The sequence below is a fragment of the Triticum aestivum genome, chromosome 3D (assembly GCF_018294505.1).
Source record: "Triticum aestivum cultivar Chinese Spring chromosome 3D, IWGSC CS RefSeq v2.1, whole genome shotgun sequence".
Classification (NCBI taxonomy): Eukaryota; Viridiplantae; Streptophyta; class Magnoliopsida; order Poales; family Poaceae; genus Triticum; species Triticum aestivum.
This window is the reverse complement of record NC_057802.1, coordinates 12,641,025-12,662,784: the sequence shown is the minus strand read 5'-3', so window position 1 is coordinate 12,662,784 and position 21,760 is coordinate 12,641,025. Positions and strand designations below refer to the sequence as shown.

General features: G+C 47.3%; 1 protein-coding gene across 1 annotated transcript; it reads right to left on the bottom strand.

The window, feature by feature from the left end:
* Window positions 1-2,806: 2,806 nt before the first annotated feature.
* LOC123076048 (LRR receptor-like serine/threonine-protein kinase GSO1) lies at window positions 2,807-12,931 on the bottom strand. The gene is made up of 6 exons (XM_044498498.1): window positions 12,900-12,931; window positions 9,974-11,262; window positions 9,695-9,853; window positions 9,236-9,571; window positions 8,236-8,264; window positions 2,807-3,298 (listed from the first exon to the last, which is right to left on the bottom strand). The coding sequence occupies exons 1-6, from the start codon at window positions 12,929-12,931 to the stop codon at window positions 2,807-2,809; spliced, it is 2,337 nt and encodes a 778-aa protein (XP_044354433.1).
* Between the last annotated feature and the right edge of the window lie 8,829 nt (window positions 12,932-21,760).

Below are 21,760 nucleotides of genomic sequence, written 5' to 3'. Positions count from 1 at the left end.
GTTTTATGTATAGTGTGACGTCTATGGTAGGTTGGGGGGGGGGGGGGGTCATACATATATGGTTGGTTCTGGGTCAGTATTAAAGGAATGCAACAATTTGCTAGATTTTCTTTCTTTAGCAGAAAAACAACACGAGAGACTCCTACAATAAGTATATTGTTTAGTTCAAATATTTACCGGGCCATTTTGACCCAAAGTCAAGGGAAGAAATTAGAAATTGCACAATGAGACTATTGGGGAAAATATCGAAGAACTCTGAAAGGTCGGGGATACCCCAATTCTTAATGGATAGATTAGATTTTAGGGGCCTCAACCAATCATGGGTAGGTGGCACCCCATCAAAATAACATATATTTCTCTGTTTCCAAATATTCTATGCAATTAAAATAACTATCTTCTTCAACAAGGTTGAGCCCATCCCTTATCAGCATCATTCAAAAATTTAGACATAATCATGATTAAGTCCTATTGAGATTGACTTAAGATACCAAAATGGAGGTGAATGAATCTCATATCCAAAAAGATGCTTATATGCCCAAGGCTATGGCACCACAGAAAAGATCAGAAGCTGCCGTCAACTCTGCACCTTCGCGCTTCTCCACATCACCTCCTCCACCGGCTAGCAGCAACCATGGGCACCCAAGCTCACCGTCATGCGCCCGCCCACCACACCGTCCATCACTGCCGCTCCTCATCACTGGTGGGAGCCTTGCGGCATCTCCTGACGCCACCACCTCCGTCGGCCAACAGACACCTATACGCCATCGACCATCACCCCTCCATCAGCCCACTGTATGCGAGGAACCCACCACCATGAAGTCTAGCAATCGAGCTATCTCCCCGAAAGCAGCACTTTTACCGCATGGACTACTACTCCCTCCGTCAGACATCGTCACCATCAATTTCATCAACCACGGGCACCACACCGCACCACTCATGTGACAAAGGTGACCACTGCCGAATTAGTTCCATGCACGATGCAGGTATATCTTCGTAGACGTCCGTAGCCGCGATTTGACTTATGCATGTTCATGTATGCAAAGGATCTAATGTATGTATGATGTACACCCTCTGTCCCATAATATAAGAACGTTTTTTAAGCTTTGTTAGTTTGAAAATCGTTCTTATATTATGGCACGGAGGGAGTATCATATATACACCAGTGGTTACCTCTACCGCAGTAGTCAGTGGCGCTGACCCGTGGGGCCCTAATGGCTGGGATCACTCACCGTCACTAAGCATGAGACACACACCGAGACATCTTTTGCTGGATTCTCTAACGAGAAACCGGATAAACAAACCATCGCCATGGCTACCAAATACTGCCGTTGTGGCACGAAAAACGTAAAACACCTATTATATGTCAAATTGTTCCGAAAATATTCATATAATCCAAATATATCACAGTGAACCTCGTTAGCATTCCTCTTTACGTTTTGCAATCCCTATTCACTCAAAATTTATGACCGAGCACAATCTCTAATTCTCCTTCTTGCAAACTGTAATCAAAATTGTGGCCCGCCATACATGAACTATCTAAGATGTCTAATCTTATTTTACCACCTATCGATGGAGTGTGTAGCCTCCTAAAAACCATCCCTTATGATGCATGAAAGTGCACGAACGTTTTCCTAAATCCACGGACATTTTTTCACGTTCATAAACATTTCTCTGAAGTTCATGACTATTTTCTAAACATGGCATGAAATTTTTTGTAAACACATTACCATTTTTAAAAATCACGTTTCTAAAAATTATGAACATTTAAAAAATTTAATGATACTTTTGTAGATTTGTGAATATTTTCAGAAATCCAGGGGCGCTTTTAAAATTCTTGTATTTTCAAAAAGTTTTTGAAGATTTTATTAAAATTTAAGAATATTTTCTTTAAGCTATGAATATTTCTAGAAATTCGAGATTGTTTTGTGAAAGAGTTTTAAAAATCAGAAAACCGCTTGATGAAAAACTAAAGCAAACAGGAAAACTAAAGCAAACCGGGTGAATGCGGCCACGCAGACGCCAAACTGGGCCGGCCCTCACGGCTGCGATTATGATGGAGTCCCGGCGGGTAACTGGATCGGCGATGGCCGCGAGGACGGCGGCGAAGGCGACAAAGGCGATGGCGGCCGCGTAGCCGACGCCTCAGGTGCCGTCAAGGCCCCCAAGGAGCCAGCCGGCGTGGCGTTGGCCGAGGGCAGACCCTGTCAGCTTCCCGGAGCTCCTCGCGGGGCCAACCCAACCATGGCCGGCGAGTGCTGCAGAACGGTGGCCGTAGCTGGTTAGTTAATTCCTCTTCCATCAACTCTCTTACTTACAGTATTTCTCTGTTTCCCCGTCATTCAGATTTCAGAGTGACCAAATACGCTTGCTCCGAATCGATATTAAGACTTGAGGATTGTACAACCACTGTCCAACCCAGATTAAAGACCAAACTCGGTTATACAAACCATCACAGAGCATAGCTACAAGTTTATAAACTGAAGTTTCGCAGGCATGTCTACAACCTGTCCAGGCAGAAATGTTCAAATTATTCAGGGAAAGACCCTCATGATTACAGTCCAGAAGAATAGTAAAGTCTTGCATGTACCGGAATAACTAAACAATACTGAAGTCTTACATTTGCCACAATAGTTCGACAATAGTGAAGTCATAAATGTATCAGAAGAGCTACACATAAATGTACAAACAAGGAGCCCAATATAACATATGCTGCTGAAGATCTTCTACACCTCACACCCTGGTTAATATTCCAGAGCTCTCATTCAGTGGGTTGCAGCACAGACACTGCCTCCTTCAGAATAATTGCTTATTCTATATCTGTGTTCTTTGTGAAGCTTGCCCACTTCACAACTTCAAATACATAGACCCGATTATACACCTCGTCGAAAAGCCAGAAATAAGCAATTCTCCATGTCTTCTTGAACAGCAGTGCACAAAACACCATCCATAGCCCCACCACAAATCCCAGCACAAGCCCAAAATAAAAGGTCAGTGGCTCAAATTCTTGCTTGCTGCTTTCGAGATCCCCATGGATGGAAGGATCATTTCCTGAACAATTCTTGTGGACAGGAGGCCCACAAAGTCCACTGTTGCCGATGTACATAAGTGAAGGGTTCTCCGAATTGAGGGTGTCAAGTTGGCGGCCAGAGGGTATCCTTCCAGACAAACTGTTGTAGGACAGGTTTAGGTAGCTCAGAGATGTCAGATTTGACATGCCCGATGGGATTTCACCAGAAAGCTTATTCTGAGAGAGATCAAGAGATACCAGTGACTGCATAGCGCCAATCATGTGTGTCCACTCAATTGGTTTGATGATATCTCTACTCTTATAAAAGACCGAGTTGGTGATGATGGTGTGCCTGCCATCCTGCAATATAGACCGTTTGATCTATATCTGACGGATAGAAAGTAAACTATGACAATTTTGCAAAAAGATACCCGCACCTCTCTCAAGCCTTTGGAAAAATCTGGCCTGGTCGCCGCTGCCGGTGTTGTCCATCGCCATGCCTCCGCTCAGTTCGACTACCTACCACCATCACGCCCCACTCCTCCTCACCTTATCTCTCCTCTTTCTCGTCTCCCCCACTCCGCTCCGTCTTGTTAGACTAAGTATATATTAGATATACGTGTTGTAACATAACTGGTATTTGTACGGTTCCCTCTTATAAATATATGACAGCCGTACCCACCAAGGGTATCGAGCATTGTTCCAAACCCTAGTTTCTCTAACATGGTATCAGACGACGCGTTCGATCCGCGCCGTGCTTCCGCCTCTTCTGCCGCCGCCGTGCCGCCTCCGTCAACCCTGGCGACGGAATCACCTTTCATGGCCTCCACGCCGCTCGCCTGGGCCCGTCCGGCTGCATCGGGCTCGCGTCCACCAGCGCCCCGATCGCCCGCGATGCATCCATCGCTCGCCCATGATGCATCTCTGGCGCCGAACTCCTACGACGCCTCTGCACAGCTGCCCCGTGATGGATTGATCTCCTGTGTGCAGCCCCGTGATGGATTGATCTCCCGTGATGTGTCTCTGCCGCAGCACTTCTACAACACCTCTGCGTCGCTGCCCTACGGCGGAACTCCGTCTCGTGATATGCCGCCGGCTTCAGGCTCCCATGGTGCCCCCGTCCAGGTGCCCTACGGGGGGCCGTATCCCGCGCCATACGTCGCGCCGTCGCCGGCGCAGTATGCTCCGTCCTCCGCGGTGCCCTACGAGGCGTCGTATGGCGCGCCCTACGCCGCTCCTGCGCCGTACGTCCGCCTGCCCCGGCCCGTCGCTGCAGCCCTACGGCGTACCTCCTACGGCGCCCTACGGTCATCACCAACACTACCGTCCATCTCCGTCGGCCGATGCGCTGATTCCGTACAGTGCTCCTCCGACGTACGACTCGCAGCTCTCCGCATCGACGGCTGAACCAGGACCTTTCCACTTCGCTCACCTGGTGACGGTGAAGCTCTCTGCTGACAACTACCTCCTGTGGCGCGCTCAGGTGTTGCCGCTGATGCGTAGTCACTACCTTGAGGGGTATGTCGATGGTACGCTGCCGTGTCCCCCGGCCATGGTTCCGGTGCCCTCGGCCGCTGGTGGCTCCGTCATGGTGTCCAACCCTGCTCATCGTCGGTGGATCGCTCAGGATCAAGCTATTCTGGGTGCCATTCAGTCCTCGCTCACACCCTCCGTGGCCGGCATGGTGGTCTTTGCCGCGACGTCGAGGGATGCATGGGCCACGCTCGACTCCAGCTTTTCCTCGCAGTCGCTGGCCCGTTCCTCTGCCATTCGTAACCAGCTGGGTGAGGTCAAGAAAAATGACCTCTCCGTCACGGCCTTCTTCAACAAGGTCAAAAGTTTGGCTGATACACTGTCGTCTATTGGGAAGCCTCTTCGTGATGAGGAGTTTACTTCGTTCATTCTCAATGGGCTTGATGAGGACTATGATTCTCTCGTTGAAAACATTAATGGACGTGACACACCGATGCCGCCTCGCGATCTCTATGCACGCCTTCTCAACACCGAACAGAGGCTCGCTGCTCGCCGCTCCGTTGGCGTCTACACGGAGGGCCCTTCTGCGAACGCTGCTCTCCGCGGGGGCGCCCGCGGTGCCAAGCAGAAGGCGCCGCCGACCTCAGGCAACCAGCCCCGTCCGCCCGCTCCACCTCCGACGGCTGGCCGCAAGCGGCTCCACTGCGAGGCATGTGGTGGTGGGGTTGAGTGTCAACTCTGCGGCATCGAGGGGCACTTGGCGTCTCGCTGCCATCGTCGCTTTAAACGAGATTTTCTTGGCATTGGGAACAATGGGAAGGGCAATGAGAAGCAAGCTGCTCTCGCTACACCGGATCCCGGGTTCACTCCTTCATACTCGGTGGATCCTGCCTGGTACATGGATACGGGCGCTACGGACCATTTGACGAGTCAGCTTGACAAGCTGGCCACTCGCCAGCCCTACACCGGTCACGATCAGGTCCGCACGGCCAATGGATCAGGTATGCCCATCTCACATGTTGGTCAGGCATCTCTTCTTTCACGTACCACTAAAACCTTGCATCTGCTTGATGTCCTTCGTGTTCCCTCAGTCACACGTAGTTTACTCTCGGTTCCTAAATTAACTCGTGACAACAATGTGTTTGTTGAGTTTCACCCTTTCCATTTTTTTGTTAAGGACCGGGACACGAGGGACGTTCTTCTTAGTGGTCGAGCTCGCGACGGCTTATACGCACTTGATGTGCCACGAGTCTCTCAAGTTTTCAGTGGTGTTCGGGTGTCGTCGTCGCAGTGGCACTCTCGCCTTGGCCACCCCGCTACTCCCATTGTGCGCCATGTGCTTCATCGCCATCATCTTCCTGTTGAGTCGAGTAATAAGGAGTTTCTAGTGTGTGATGCTTGTCAACAAGGCAAGAGTCATCAGTTGCCTTTTTCTGTATCAAGTCGTGTTGTCACGGCTCCTCTTGAACTTGTGTTTTCAGACGTGTGGGGCTATGCCCAAACTTCTGTTAGTGGTCACAACTATTATGTCAGTTTCATCGATGCTTTCAGTCGCTTTACTTGGATTTATCTTATTAAGCGCAAATCTGATGTGTTTCATGTCTTTATGCAATTTCAAGCACATGTTGAACGATTGCTTAAGCACAAAATTATCCATGTTCAGTCAGACTGGGGGGGGGGGTGAGTATCTAATCTTAACACCTTCTTTCAGAAGCTTGGCATCTCACACCATGTGTCTTGTCCTCATACACATCAGCAGAACGGTGCAGCTGAGCGCAAACACCGTCACATAGTTGAAACTGGCCTGACACTTCTTGCACATGCCTCTGTCCCGTTTCGGTTCTGGAGCGATGCTTTTGTTACTGCCTGTTTTTTGATAAACAGGATTCCCACACGACGCCTTCACATGAAGTCTCCACTCGAAGTGTTGCTTAATGAAACTCCAGATTACTCCCTCCTCAAAGTGTTCGGCTGTGCGTGTTGGCCGCATCTTCGTCCGTCCAATAAGCATAAACTTGAGTATCGATCTAAACAATGTGTGTTTCTTGGGTACAGTCCTCTCCACAAAGGTTACAAGTGTCTTCACATCCCGTCAAATCGTGTTTACATTTCTCGTGATGTTGTGTTCGATGAGACTGTCTTCCCGTTTTCCACGCTCACATCACCCACCGATACTCCCGTCACTGAGTTGCACTCTTTTCCAGTTTTGCCTGATCAATTTGTGGATGCTGCATATTCTCCTCTGTTGTTGCCTAACCATGGTGCAGGGACTGGACGAGGCGCTCGACTTGAGCTTCTGGATGATGATATGGCCACAACTGCGCCAGTTGCTGCTACGCCGGATGAGGCGCTCGACGAGGCTGCCCCCGCCACTACCCCGCTTGACCCCGACGTCGATCACGCGTGCATGCCCCATGCACGAGGATCCGACGGGGTGACCAAGTCGCCGGGGCCAGCGGCCTCGCTGTCGCCTGGGCCGGCCGAACCTGCGGAGCTGTCGGCCGGGCCGGCTGGACCCGCGGCGCTCTCCCCTGAGCCGGAGGCCTCGCAGGTCACCGAGTCTTCGTCGCCTGGTCCGTCGACGCCGATCACGCCCGGTCTGTCTTCGCCGACCCTGACCGTGCCACCGGATGCGCCTGTTGACTCGCCCGCCGGTGCGTCCTCCTCGCCGCTGATGGATAGTGGCTCCTCTGGTATGGCAGCTCCAGCGCCACCTCCGCCTGTCGTCCTGCGTCCCCATACTCGCAGCAAAAGTGGCATCTTCCAACCGAAGAAGCGCACTGACGGCACTGTCGCGTGGCTTGCGGCCTGTGTGGCACATGCTGAGGCTGACCCTACGACTGAACCACGACATTTTCGAGCGGCGCTTGGCATCCCGCATTGGCGTGCTGCGATGGAGCAGGAGATTCATGCCCTTCAAAGAAACAACACTTGGCGTCTTGTTCCACCTCCATCTGGTGTTAATATCATTGACTCTAAATGGGTATTCAAGGTGAAGAAACATGTTGATGGCTCCATTGAGAGGTACAAGGCACGCCTGGTTGCCAAGGGGTTCAAACAACGGTATGGCATTGATTATGAAGACACATTCAGTCCTGTTATTAAACCAACTACTATTCGTGTTCTTCTCTCTTTGGCTGTTACTCGCGGATGGTCGCTTCGATAGCTTGATGTTCAGAATGCCTTTCTCCATGGAGTTCTCGAAGAAGAGGTTTATATGCGTCAGCCTCCAGGTTTTGTTGACCCTGCTCAGCCACATCATTTATGTCGCCTTGTCAAAGCTCTCTACGGTTTGAAGCAGGCCCCGCGTGCGTGGCATGCCCGTCTTGGCGCTGCTCTTCGTGCGCATGGGTTTGTTCCTTCTACAGCAGACACGTCTCTGTTTATTCTACAGCGACCTGAGGTGACTATGTACATCCTGGTATATGTTGATGACATCATCCTTGTCAGTTCGTCTGCTTCTGCTACAGATCGGCTTGTGTCCTCTCTTGGTGCTGAGTTTGCTGTTAAGGATCTTGGGAGACTGCATTATTTTCTGGGCCTAGAGGTTCTTCATTCTGATGGTGCTTAACTCTTACTCGGAAGAAGTACTCTCAGGATCTCCTGCGTCGTGCCGGTATGTTGCAGTGCAAGTCTGCTACGACTCCCATGTCTGCTACAGACAAACTGACAGCTCTTGCTGGTGACTTGCTTGCTCCTGAGGATGCCACAGAGTACCGCAGCATTGTGGGTGGACTGCAGTACTTGCTCATTACTCGACCAGACATATCATTTGCAGTTAACCGTGTGTGCCAGTATCTTCATGCACCACGTGATTCTCACTGGTCAGCTGTTAAGCGCATCTTGCGCTATGTTCGTCACACTGGTTCATATGGTCTCCATCTTCAGCCTGCGCGTTCTGGACTGATCTCAGCATTTTCTGATGCCGACTGGGCTGGTTGTCCTGATGATCGGCGATCCACGGGGGGACATGTTGTGTTCTTTGGGCCTAACTTGATCGCCTGGCAAGCTCGCAAGCAAGCTACGGTGTCTCGGAGTAGTACCGAAGCTGAGTACAAAGCTGTTGCTAATGCCACAGCTGAGATCATGTGGGTGCAGTCATTGCTTCGAGAGTTGAAGGTCTCCCCAACTCAGCCGCCTGTTCTTTGGTGTGATAACATCGGTGCAACATACCTTTCATCTAATCCAGTATTTCATGCCCGAACGAAGCACATCGAAGTTGACTATCATTTTGTGAGGGAACGTGTTGCTCAGAAGCTCCTTCAGATTAAGTTTGTTTCTTTGAAGGATCAGCTTGCTGATATTTTCACTAAACCCTTGCCCTTGCCTTCTTTTGAAGGATGTCGTCGTAATCTTAACCTTCTGAGTGTTTCAGGACATAGTTAAGATTGAGGGAGGGTGTTAGACTAAGTATATATTAGATATATGTGTTGTAACATAACTGGTATTTGTACGGTTCCCTCTTATAAATATATGACAGCCGTACCCACCAAGGGTATCGAGCATTGTTCCAAACCCTAGTTTCTCTAACACGTCTGAGCTGTTGGGACATGGACGGCGCTGTCGACGTGCTTGCGGAGGTCAGTGTCGGAGAGGATCAGCATCAGCGGTGTACGTGCTGAGTTATGTAAACCTGCAGATGTCGTTAGTTTTTACACATGAGATTACTCCCGCATGGGTCAATCACAACAGATTTTTTGTAAAATAAATGCATCTTGGTGTTCCGTGCAATGCACGGGCATCTTGCTAGTAAATTCAAATTAATGAGTGCAACAAGGAAAGTGATGTCTGTGGGAATTTCACCAGTCAGGGAGTTGCTTGATAAATCAATACCCACAAAATATGCAATTGTACTACCATATATAAGTTGCTGCCCTTTGGTAATCACTGGCAATATTTCTCCTACGTGACCAGCTCCAATTCCGGTTGTACCTCCCATGGATTCATATTCAACACTAACCATATACCTAAATTCCTCTTGTAGTGTTGTCATAAATGTTAGATTCGACAGATGCCAAGGTATTGCACCAGAGAAGTTGTTGCCTGATAGATCCAAGTATTGAAGCTGCCCCAGCTTTGTTATGTCGACTGGAATATTATCAGAAAATTTATTGTGGCTCAGTACGAGAAAACGTAAATAGGCCAGGTTTCCTATCCATGTAGGTAATCTTCCAGAGAACTTATTCCATGCCAGATCCAAGAACTTTAGATTTGTGTTATTCTGCAAAAATGCTGGGATTTTTCCTGATAAACAGTTGTTGTTGAGTATAAGATGTTCTATTTTGTAGAAGTGAAAACATTTAGGAACTTCACCCTCCAAAATATTGTTCGACATATCCAGATACACTACTTGTTGCAATTTGCAAATAGATTCTGGAATGTAGCCACCAATTTGATTTGAATGCATGTACAATACTCTAAATCGTGGGGCTCCAAGGTTTGATGGTATTGTTTCTGAAAATGTATTGTTGGAGATGTCTAACCGGGTGATATTTGTTGGTAACGTAGGTATTGGTCCAGTAAGCTGGTTCGAATTGAGATGGAGTTCTTCAAAAGCCATGCTATGCATATGTGCTGGCAAGCTGCCACTTATTTGGTTGTTAGCTATGTCCAGATATGTGGCATTTGAAAATGCGGACCAAAACCAATCAGGGATCTCGCCCTTCAGAGCGTTGCTTGAAATGTCAAGTTCATTGGTTTTCAGCTGCTGAAGCCCAGGTGGAAACAGAGGACCCATCTGGCAAGATGCAAACGATGCATACTCCAACATAAAGGGAGTGCGCCAATCTGAATTCAGCACAATCTTCAAATTGTTGAAAGACAAGTCTACATACTTTAAACTTGTTAGATTTGCAAAGTGTTCTTCCGTGATCACACCAGTAAAGCTATTGTTCCATAGGTACAGAGAAATCAGATTAATAAGAGAACCTATTTGAGTGGGTACACTTCCATTGAGATGATTGCTCGAGAGGTCTAGATAGGTTAGGCTAGTTGAATGCCTAAGCTCTGGTGGTATAGGAGCAGTGATGTTGTTATAGGAGAGGCGAAGTTCAGTCAAATACCTCAAATTCCCAAGCTCGGCTGGTATACTCCCGGTGAGGTCGTTACTGCTTATGTTCAAAGAGGTTAAAGTGGTAAGAGCACCGAGTTCAGTTGGTATACTTCCATTCAGGTGATTGCTGGAGAGGTCCAAAGAAGTCAAACATGTCAAATTCCCAAGCTGTGGTGGTATAGGTCCAACAAGGTTGTTTCTGGAGAGGCTTAGTATGCTCAACCTGCTGAAATCACTGATAAAGTTTGGCAGAGTTCCAGTGAAATTGTTGTAACTTAAATCCAGCTTCTGCAAGTTTTTCCATACGCATTGCGACAAACTCTCCACAAACACGGATGCTATGTCTCCATTTATCTCATTACCATAGAGGTCAATGATTTCCAAACTGCAAAGATTCTTAAGGTTTTCTGTCATCAGCATGTCTGAGTTCCCATTCTGGGGAACATTAAGGACTTGAAGATACGTCATGTTTCCTAGCGTGTCAGGGAACTGGCCGAATAGTGAGTTCTGCCCAAGATCGAGGTACTTGAGGCTTGTCGCTTTCCAAAACCAGCCAGATCCAAGTGAGTGCTCAAAGTAATTCCAGGAGAGGTCAAGCTTCTCAAGTTTTGTGAGATTAAGGTGTGGAAGTGATTGGTTTGCACTATCAAGTTGACACCAAGAAAGATCAATAATCCTCAGAGATGGAATCATATTCAGGGTATGAGGCCAGTCAACTATCCCTTCTAGTCTATGTTAGGAGTCACCAGCCACTCGACTAGTTGCCTGACTGCAACCACACGGTACATACTGTCAAAATCACTCAATTCGGTTATATCTGAAGCGTGCACGCTGGAGCAGGGCTAGTTACTATTCCAAATCTGACCCTTTTTTATTTACAATTTCGTTGGAAATCTATAGTTTTTTAACTTCAAACTGTTATGTTAGTCTAGTTGCCCCTGTTCTATTTTTTCAGTTAGTTTTCTGAATAACTCTGAACCGTGTTGCGTACACGCTCAGGTTCAGTTTAGACAGGTTAGTGTCAGGCTAGTTTTTTCTTCAGACTTAGCCATAGTTTCCTTTGTTTGTTGTAATTGCGGGTCAATCGGATCGTGGGTCAATCGGATCGTGGGCATTGCATGCTGCGAGTTTGTTACACACAGAATAAAAGGAAGAAACGAAAAGACGCAAAGATTACGCTCGCAAAACTCTGTCTCCTCTCTGTTTTTACTGTTCGTCAGTGTTCTTCAGAGTTGAGACTGAATCCACCCAACGGGCTGCTCTAACACAAACAAGATATAAGAGCAGAATGAACGGATTGAAAAGTGCCCAAGTAGCACAAAATGACATACTTTAGTCTGTAGCCCCAAGCCCCCAACGGTGTCTGTCCGGATTTCGAACCGTGCTCAAAAGCACAAGCAGAAGAAAGAAACGCTGGCAAAGGAAAGCAGTGAGTTTCCGCATTATATGCAACGTTCATGCAACTGTTAGTGAGTGCTAGAACATGGATTCGCGTCGCAACTTACTTGATGGCATATTTAAGCAGGCCTCTCCCTCCCTATTTTGAAGCCTGAAATTTGGAAGAGTCCTGTTTGGAGAAACATCAAGAATCTGATCCGTGGAGCACTCCCAAGTCACAAGTTCATCAAAATGCGAGATTTTCTTGCTGGCTAATGAAAGGAGTTACTGCACCAGTGGCTTGTGGTGAGCTGTTTTCCTGTTGCAGTATGGATGTGCAGATTTCTCTCCTTGACCTGCTAGGCTCTGAGCTACCACGATGCTAGTAGCTATGAGCTATATCTATATGTTTCTACTACTATGAGGAACTTGTAGTCAAGTTACAGTAAGAACAAGGCTTGATGATGGCACCCGAACAAATGAATATTGACCAGTACAGTATTTTCTTTTTATGTGTATATAAACTGTTTGTTAGATGATTGTTTTGCCAATAAATTTGGATACGAGACATTCCTACTCGTTCTTTTTTTTAGAATACCTGTTTGTTAAATTATTCTTGTGCAAAGATTCAGCAAGTCCTTGAGAAGTTCAGCTGAAGACGCAGGGGCGCACGAGTGCAAGGTATAGTCGATGGGGCTCGGCCATTTCTGACGGTAGATTTTCTGAATATGGAACAGGCAACGAATATGATACATCGTTTTGCTATGCTGATTGTTTTTTCTTCCTTGCGGGCAAAAAATGTGGATCACAACATTTTATTGCGGCCAAAAAATATATATTGTGATATGATGTGGTACCTTATCGACGCTGGTTCCGCCACGCACAACCACACAGCTCGTAGAGGCTGGTCCTGCCAGCACTGTTTTAACTGAAGACTGAAGACGCCTCTAGTGTTGAATCTGACGGCTGTCCTCGCTTCTCCGCCTTCACCGCTGCTCGGACGGCCTAGATCGCTTCCTCATGCTGTTACCGTTAAGGCGCTGCCGTAGTTAGTCACATAAGCTAGTTGCTTAACTTGATTCTACCTGTAAAGAGGCTGGGTTCTCTGAATTGTCAAAATCCTATGAAGAAACTGATCGCTGCTTGCCTTGTTGAGGACTTGCCGAGCAAGTGGCCATGGCGGCGCTCAGGCTGTGGAAGTGCTGCGACATGACCTCCTGCACCAGGTCGATCCCGCCGACGTGCAGCTGCGAGGACGTGGTCGACAACTGTGCTCCAACCTGCGAGGACTACAATAGTTATCTGCACCCGCCCCGCCGCGTTTGCCTAGACTGGTACACCGGCGACCCCGGGCCCAAGTGCACGGAGGAGGCTAACTAGCAAGCTCGAGCTACTTGCTGCTGCAGCAGCCTGCAGTGGTTTACAACAAAATGGATGTCCGGCCTCCTGCTACCGCTACTGCCTACCACAGTACTTCCAGCTAGCCTGTATGCTGGTCACTCTGTAGATGGCAATGTTTTCACAATAAAATGATTATTTTTTTACCTCTAAAACGTACTTGTCATAGGTCCTCTCACAGCGAAGTTCCTCGAATGGAAAAGATAAATGGGTATTAAGTGGATCTGATTCTGCTCATATCATTTTTAAGCTGCTGCAAAGTATCATCTATGCTCAGGCATAAGATTTTCTTTTGGCTCCTCTTGCATGAGAGGCTCAACACAAGAAACTAACCCCATAGGAAGAACTTTCACAATAGCATCTGAGATTGTTCCTTGTGTTCTGACTTCTGACCAAGTTGAAGAAACTTTGCTTCATCTCTTCTGGGATTGCACTATTGCTATCCAATTTTGCCATTCTTTAGTTCCTCACAAAGTAAGAGGAATCTCCTTGTTTGATGAAATGCTTCTTACAGATGATCTGCTCCCCAAGGACATTGCCCTGGATTTTCTCATAATGGGATACTGGAATGTTTGGATGAAAATAAATGATAAAATCTTCAGAAAGTTCCTCCAGGATAGTAGTAGCATATAGGTCAAAGCAAAGGAAAGTAGATCCCTTCAACACTTGGATCAACAACAACTTATAATCCTTTCGTGGATTTCTCTAAAATGTATTCTTGTTAATGGCCACAATAGTTGGATCTTCAAGTCGGAAGCCTTGCCTTTTAGTCCCCCTTTAACAATTCACAGAACACTAGTAGAAAAAGGGGCTTTTACCCCGGTTGGTAAGGGTCTTTTGTCCCGGTTTTCGAACCGGGACTAAAGGATCGTTACTAATGCCCTAACCCTTTAGTCCCGGTTCTTACACGTGACAGAAGGTCCTCCACGTGACCGCTGCTGCCAGCCCAGGCAGGGGGGCCTTTGGTCCCGGTTGGTGACACCAACCGGGACCAATAGGCAGGGCCTTTTGTCCCGGTTGGTGTCACCAACCGGGACCTATTACCAATAGGCAGGGCCTTTTGTCCCGGTTGGTGGCACCAACCGGGACCAATAGGCATCCACGCGTCAGCATTTCAGGGGTTGGGGTTTTTGTTTTTTTTGAAAGAGGGGGGGGGCGGTTGGGGGGTTTTGGGGGGTTAATTTAGGTGTTTCATATATTGTGTTAGGTAGCTAACTAATAGAGAGAAGTGTCCTCTCTTATCTCCGTGCTTGGTCGACGGTACGTACTATATACGTATGGAGAGGACTAGACACGCTAGCTAGTAAGCAAATGAAGGAAACAGAAAATCGTCATGAACATATGCATACAGAGAGAAGTGATATCGACCACCTCTCCTTCTCCGAGAGATTGGTCGAACAACAAGTTCTCGTATATCTATCTGACACTACCGGCTACATATATACAATAATTATCTCTTACAATATAATCTCCTAATTAAATTGTAAGAACACAGGGTCCACATAGTATTCTCCGTTTTCAGCGATCACGTGGTCAAGGAAGAATGCCGCCAATTCCTCTTGAATTGCTCGCATATGATCTGGTGCTAGGAGTTCATCCCGCATCCGAAAGATCTAATTTGAAGAAGGGGGTCAATACATATATATATATATATATATATATATATATATATATATATATATATATATATATATATATATATATATATATATATATGAATAAATGAAACTCGACACAAATGATGATAATAAAATAAAATTGCGAATATTATTGCTTACGCACTTCATATTGTTCGTCAGAGTAGCCACACTCACAGGTCGTGTGGCGGATAGACTTGCAAACGTAGTATCCACAGAAATCATTCCCTTGTTCCTGCCACAACCACTTTACAAGAAATAGAGGTCAATCTAACTGATAAGCAAGCATGCTAAATGGTATTGATGAAACTAGCGCTTGAATCACTAGGAGATGTGCAGAACATGCTACTATAGTACTTACTTTCGGGTGTCTAAATTGCAGCTTCTTCGGCAGTCCCGGAGCTTTTGTGGTGAATTTTCTCCAAACCCTGCCAGACAAAGAAAACAATTACTTGATATCAGGAAATGAACAAAGTTGTTGATATGGTGGATAATGATCGATTTAACTTACTTCTCGAGCATTTGAGTCATGTCCAGACAAAGAGTATTATATCTTTGTTTTGATTTAATACCAACGATCGTAGCAAGTTGGCCTCGGCTTCTTTGGCATGTTTTTCAACCGTATATGCATCTATGAGATTTGTGTTAATGAACCCAATATCACCGATTTGTCTTTTCTTCAATTCGGCGATCTTCAATCTGCATAATATAGTGAGGATAATTATAAATACATGCAATGAAAGAGCTGACCTATATAGAGAGACTTAATGACAGAAGTAGTACTACTTACAGACAGTAGCAAGTGATCGTTGATTTATCGAGGGCCTTTTGATTAAAAAACTGGAAGAACTCCTCAAATGGAACATTCAGCATTTCAATTCCAACGAGGTCATGCTCCGGTTTAACTCTCAGCGTGAAAGTATTCATCCCATCAGACTCTCTGCAGGTTTTCATGTACCAATCATGTAATCTTCGCATCATCGTTGTTAGAGATCTTTCATCTTTGACGAGAGGCTTCCCGTAATGGTATTTGTGTTCGTCCACCTCCATGATTTCATAATGTACATTGTCGGGCAGGTAATCTCCAATATTGCTATAACCGGGCACAATCCTCGGATCATTAGCGACGATGTCGCTAGACACCTTGAGCGGGGGGCACGATTGGTTCGCTTGTTCGCCGAGCTGGCCAATTTTCTTCCCAGCTCGTCGTTCTTTTAACCTTTGATCACTGACAGTACTTCCCGACCGCTCCGCTTCGGCAAATGTCTTTGCAAGAATGCGCTCATAGTTGCCTCTCGGCGGAGACTTTGGTGGTTTTGTCAGGGCAGCCAGAGTGCGCTTTGCTTTCACCGGATCTACCTTCTCCTCCGGAGGTGGATGTTTCTTTGCTTTCACCCCTTCAAAGAAGTTCGTCACTTCGGCTCGCATGATCTTCGTGGTTTCCTCCTCTGTCCTCTCGTATGGTAACTTCTCTGGAGTCTTCAGAGAAGGACCGAATCTGTATTGCCTCCCGCCTCTGGCAGCTGTACTGCTAGACGCCGGCAGAGCAGACGGAGCGGCTGCGGCTGTCTTCTTTCCTTGCTTACGAGGCGGAGGAGAAGGACTACGACACGCCGGAGCAGCCGGAGCGGCGGCGGGTCTCTTCCGCCCTTGCTGACGAGGCGGAGAAGGAGGAGGCTAGCTGCTCTGGCACGCTGGCGCAAGCGGAGAAGGAGGCGGAGTGCCGGCACGCGCCGGAGAAGGAGGCTGAGTGCCCTGATCACTCGCCGGAGGAGGAGGCGGAGTGCCGCCACACGCCGGAGAAGGAGGCTGAGTGCCCTGATCACTCACCGGAGGAGGAGGCGGCGGAGTGCCCTTACTCACCGGAGGCGTCCAGTTTGGAAGGTTAATGAGCTCCTTCCGCCATAGGCACGGAGTCTTCAGAGCTAAACCCAGCCGAGTCTCCCCTTCACCGGTAGGGTGGTCAAGCTGGAGGTCCTCCAATCCCTCCGTTATTTCATCCACCATCACCCTAGCATATCCTTCTGGAATCGGCCGGCAGTGGTAGGTTGCGCCGGGTTCAGGAGGTAAAATAGAGGCAACAGCCGCCTTGACTTTGAAGTTCTGCCATTGCGCCATAAGGTGGCAATGTTGAGACTCCGTGATAGCATCCACGGGGTAGCTAGCAGGAGCCGTCAAGACATGCTCCGGCTGAAGCAGCTCGGTGGAAGCCACGCTGCTTCTCCACTGAGATGGCGGGGTAGTTTCGGCATGTCGATTGCCGTCTCGTTCCTCTAGCGCTTGAACCCTTTCGTGCAGCTTCTGAATTTGGGTCTGCTCCATTTTTTTCCTCCTCTCCTAGCTTTTGTAGCCGCCTGCGTCTGGAAAACCAGCCTTCCACGAAACGGAGCCTGGCGTGCCTCGTGTCCGTCCAGGGTGCTCAGGATTCCCGAGGGCCATTGTGAGCTCGTCGTTCTCTCTGTCTGGAACGAACGTCCCTTCCTGCGCTGCATCGATATATTGCTGAATCTTCTTGACTGGTATTCTCAAAAGCTCGTTTGTCCAAACGCACCTCCCTGATACAGTGTCCAATTTTCCGCCAGCCCTGAAGAACCAAGTCCGGCAACGGTCTGGCCAGTTCATTGTCTGTGGTTCGATCCCTTTTTCAAGCAGATCATTCTCAGCCTTGGCCCACTTAGGCAGGGCTTTGAGGTAGCCACCTGACCCCGTGCGGTGGTGAAGCTTCTTCTTCGCAGCATTCTTCTTGTTTGTCGCTGACATCTTCTTACTCTTTTCCGATGTCTTGTGGGCCACAAATGCGGGCCAGTGATCTCTGATCTTCTCATACCGGCCGATGAATTCTGGTGTCTCTTCTTTGTCGACAAACATTTTCAGCCCATTCTTCCACCTCCTGAATAGGTTTGCCATCTTCTTAAGAGCATGAGACTTGATTAATTGCTCTTTAACTGGCTTCTCCTGATCCTCCTCTGGCGGTAGGGTGAAATTTGCCTTCAGCTCAGTCCAAAGATCATCTTTCTGCATATCATTGACATAAGACACCTCAGGGTCTTCCTTCTTAGGCTTATACCATTGGTGGATGCTGATCGGGATCTTGTCCCTAACAAGAACCCCGCACTGAGCAGCAAATGCTTCCTTTGTCCGGATGGGTTCAATCGGTTGGTCGTCGCGCGCAATTGCTGTGATCTCAAACCTTTCATCCGAGCGCAACTTTCTCTTCAGGCCTCGTCTCTTTACCGAAGTTGTGCTTGATCCGGAGGGCTAGAAAAAAGAAGAAAGACGAGAGTTAATTAATATGTGTACATACCAAAACAATGAATGCATCAATTAGCTAGTCAGCACAGGCTTAACTAATATATTTACCTGGCCGGACTCTGTTCGGTCACCGGAGCCATCACCACGGGCTCCTTCTTGCACCAGCATTGGGTCACCGGAGCCATCATAATCATGTCTTTCCTCCCCCACTCTTCGATCACCGTAGCCTGCTTCTTCACCCTGTTCTTCCAGACCATCATTGTCATTAAGATACGACAAGATATCACCTCCGGCTAAGATTATATCCCCCAACACCTCTTCTGCTTGCTCGTCTCGTCCGTGCTCCATTGTTTCTGCAAATATTACAACATGGCAATTATTACACAAACATGACAGCAGGTGGATATATTAGTGCAAACGTAGACCTAGCTTATTCCGGGTTTGGGGTGGCCTCGGCAACGCTTCAAGGGTAGGGGCGCGGCGGGAGGGGGTAGGAGACAAACATCGTTTTTTCTAGGGTTTGGGTGTCCTTGAGAGTTTTGGTCGAGCGAGAGGGCCCGGGGGTGGTCCCGTGGTATAAGTTATCACGGTCGAAGTTAACCGGGAGGGGTTTATCCGGGAGGGGGAGGCAACTGGCGATGAAAACTGAAACTTTTCACAAGTGTTTGTTATATAGTCCGACGTGCCCCCCCTCATGTCGAAGTTATCGGGGAGGGCCTGGGTAGATCGACAACGACGACGCTCTTTTTCTAGGGTTTGGCTGGCCTCGATAGTTGGTCGGGCAAGCGGACCGCCTCTCTCTCATGCATGTCCGACGTCCCCCCTCATGTCAAAGTTATCGGGGAGGGGGTAAATTTTACAAAGTTTTCATACAATCAAGGAACTCTATATATATCATCATCATCTATCATCACAATCAAAGAACTCTATATATCATCATCATCATCATATCATTTACAGAAAAATTCTAAAGAAAAAATAATCTATATATCACAATATCAATATTTTCTATATACATACATCCATACATACATACATACACATACATATACATCTACATTAATTATATATATATGAACAAAAAAATACTAATTCTATGAACATAAAAAGGTCTATATATACATACATACATACATATATATATATACATCTACATTATATATGAACAAAAAAATACATACACTTTACTAATAAAAAAAGACAGCGGGCCGGGGCGGCGGCAGCTCACAACGTGGGTGGCGACGGCGACGGCGGGGGCGGGGCAGGGTGCGGGCTCTGGGGCAGTGACGTACGGCGACGACGACGGCGGTGGAGGGGCAGGGGCTCGGGAGCGGCGACGACGACGGCGGAGGCGGGGCAGGGCGCAGGCTCGGGGGCGGTGACGGCGACGATGACGGCGGGGGCGGGGCAGGGCGCGGGCTCGGTGACGGCGACGACGACGGCGGGGCCGGGGCAGGGCGTGGGCTCAGCGACGGCACGGCGGAGGGGCCGGGGCATGGGCGCGGGCTCGGCGATGGCGATGGTGGGGGCGGGGCAGGGGCGCGGGCTCGGGGGCGGGGCGGCGACGGCGTCGGGGCAGCCTGGCGGCGTCGATGTGCTCGGCGTCGTCGGGCGGCAACTACGAGATGAGAAGTGAAATTTTTCACAAGTCTTGCTTATATCCACTGAGCATTGGTCCCGGTTCGTGACACCAACCGGGACCAATGCCCCCTTTAGTCCCGGTTGGTGCCACCAACCGGGACCAAAGGCCTCCTTTCAGCAGCCCAAAGGGCGGGAAGTGGCGGCCTTTGGTCCCGGTTCGTGGCACCAACCGGGACCAAAGGACATGTGCTGCCCGCGTCGCGACCAAAGTTTAGTCCCACCCCGCTAGTTGAGAGAGCTCGAGAGTGGTTTATAAGCGCTGCTGCGCCCACCCTCTCGAGCTCCTCTCAACTGCAGGCTTTCGGGCCTAACCATACACTATGTGCCTGTGGGGCCTACTAGGCCACCTGCGGGCCTGAATCCTGGCCCATGGTTGGGTTTCTAGTCGTATTCAGGCCGTGGTGGCCCAGTAGATGGCATTTTTTTTCTTTGTTGCTTTATATTTTATTTTGTTTCTACTTACAACAAAATACTTCATGTTGCTATTTTTATTTATTTTATTAAAGTTTATTTTTTAATTGTTTTTGCTTTTAGGTCACAAAAATTATAAACTTTCTGTTAGTGCCATTAGTTTTCAAATTTGAATAGTTTAAATTTGAATTCTTTGAAATTTGTGTGAATCACTAGTTTGTGATTAACTTTACTATAAAAATAGATTTTGGAGTGATTCTTTTTCCTGCTATTTAATATTACTGTGTTTTATGATTCTATTCAAAAACAGATTTTGTTATTTTAGTTTCTAACAAAAAAATCTTTATGATAATGCTTTTTGCTATTAAAGTTTCTAACAAAAACATTCTTTATGAAAATTCCTTTTGCTATTGGAGTTTTATAAAAGCTTTTTAGTTGATTCTTTTGGCTATTGAAGAATATTATAGTTTTGTTTTAGTTGATCATAACAGCATATTTTAATTGATTATTTTTAGTTCATTCTTTTTGCTATTAGTTCATGAGCTATAAATGACCCTTAAATTGAAAAGCACTACAAATGAACTCTGAAAAGGTTGAAAGTTGGCATGGTATCATCATTTCCTACCCACATAGCATGTGCTAAAAAGTTGAGAGGGTTACGACAAAAACTGGATGCACTTCGTGTACAAAATGGACAATCTCTTCCGAAGTATCAGGGTTTCGAACGAAAACTCATATGTTACAAAGGGATTTCATTTTTTTGAACTTATTTGAACTCCAGACTTTTTGTGTGTTCAAAATGCACCATTCAAAGCCACATCATCAATTTTCAACCCTTTCTGACTTCATTTGTTATTTTTCATGCATTTACTGATTTTCATGAGCTATATGACCGTGAAATTGAAAAGCACTACAAATGAACTCTGAAAAGGTTGAAAGTTGGCATGGTGTCATCATTTCACCCACATAGCATGTGCTAAAAAGTTGAGAGGGTTACAGCAAAAACTGGATGCACTTCGTGTATAAAATGGACAATCTCTTCCGAAGTATCAGGATTTCGGACGAAAACTCATCTGTTACGACAGGCATTTCAAATGAACTACAAAAAAGGTTGAAAGTTGGCATGGTATCATCATAATAGTTGTGGAGAGAAAGTCTTCACTTTTTTTTCGCTTGTGTCCTTTGCTTATTGCGCCGTAACCATGGATAATCTTCATCGTTTATCAGGATGCTTGGATCAGCCTTGACTTTGAAGGGAGGAATTTCATGAAACTTTTCATAATCTTCAGACATGTCTGTCTTGCCCTCCACTCCCACGATGTCCCTTTTTCCTGAAAGAACTATGTGGCGCTTTAGCTCATCGTATGATGTATTCGCTTCCTTATCTTTTCTTTTTCTCGGTCTGGTAGACATGTCCTTCACATAGATAACCTGTGCCACATCATTGGATAGGACGAACGGTTCGTCAGTGTACCCAAGATTGTTCAGATCCACTGTTGTCATTCCGTACTG

What these genes read in the sequence shown, in the direction of transcription:
- LOC123076048 (XM_044498498.1), bottom strand. Translation starts at nt 12,931, where the DNA reads ATGAGGAAGCGATCTAGGCCGTCCGAGCAGCG. An exon ending in TCTAGGCCGTCCGAGCAGCG is followed by an intron (nt 11,263 to 12,899) that starts GTGAAGGCGGAG and finishes CTCCTAACATAG; the next exon opens with ACTAGAAGGGATAGTTGACT. An exon ending in AGCATTTTTGCAGAATAACA is followed by an intron (nt 9,572 to 9,694) that starts CAAATCTAAAGT and finishes CTGATAATATTC; the next exon opens with CAGTCGACATAACAAAGCTG.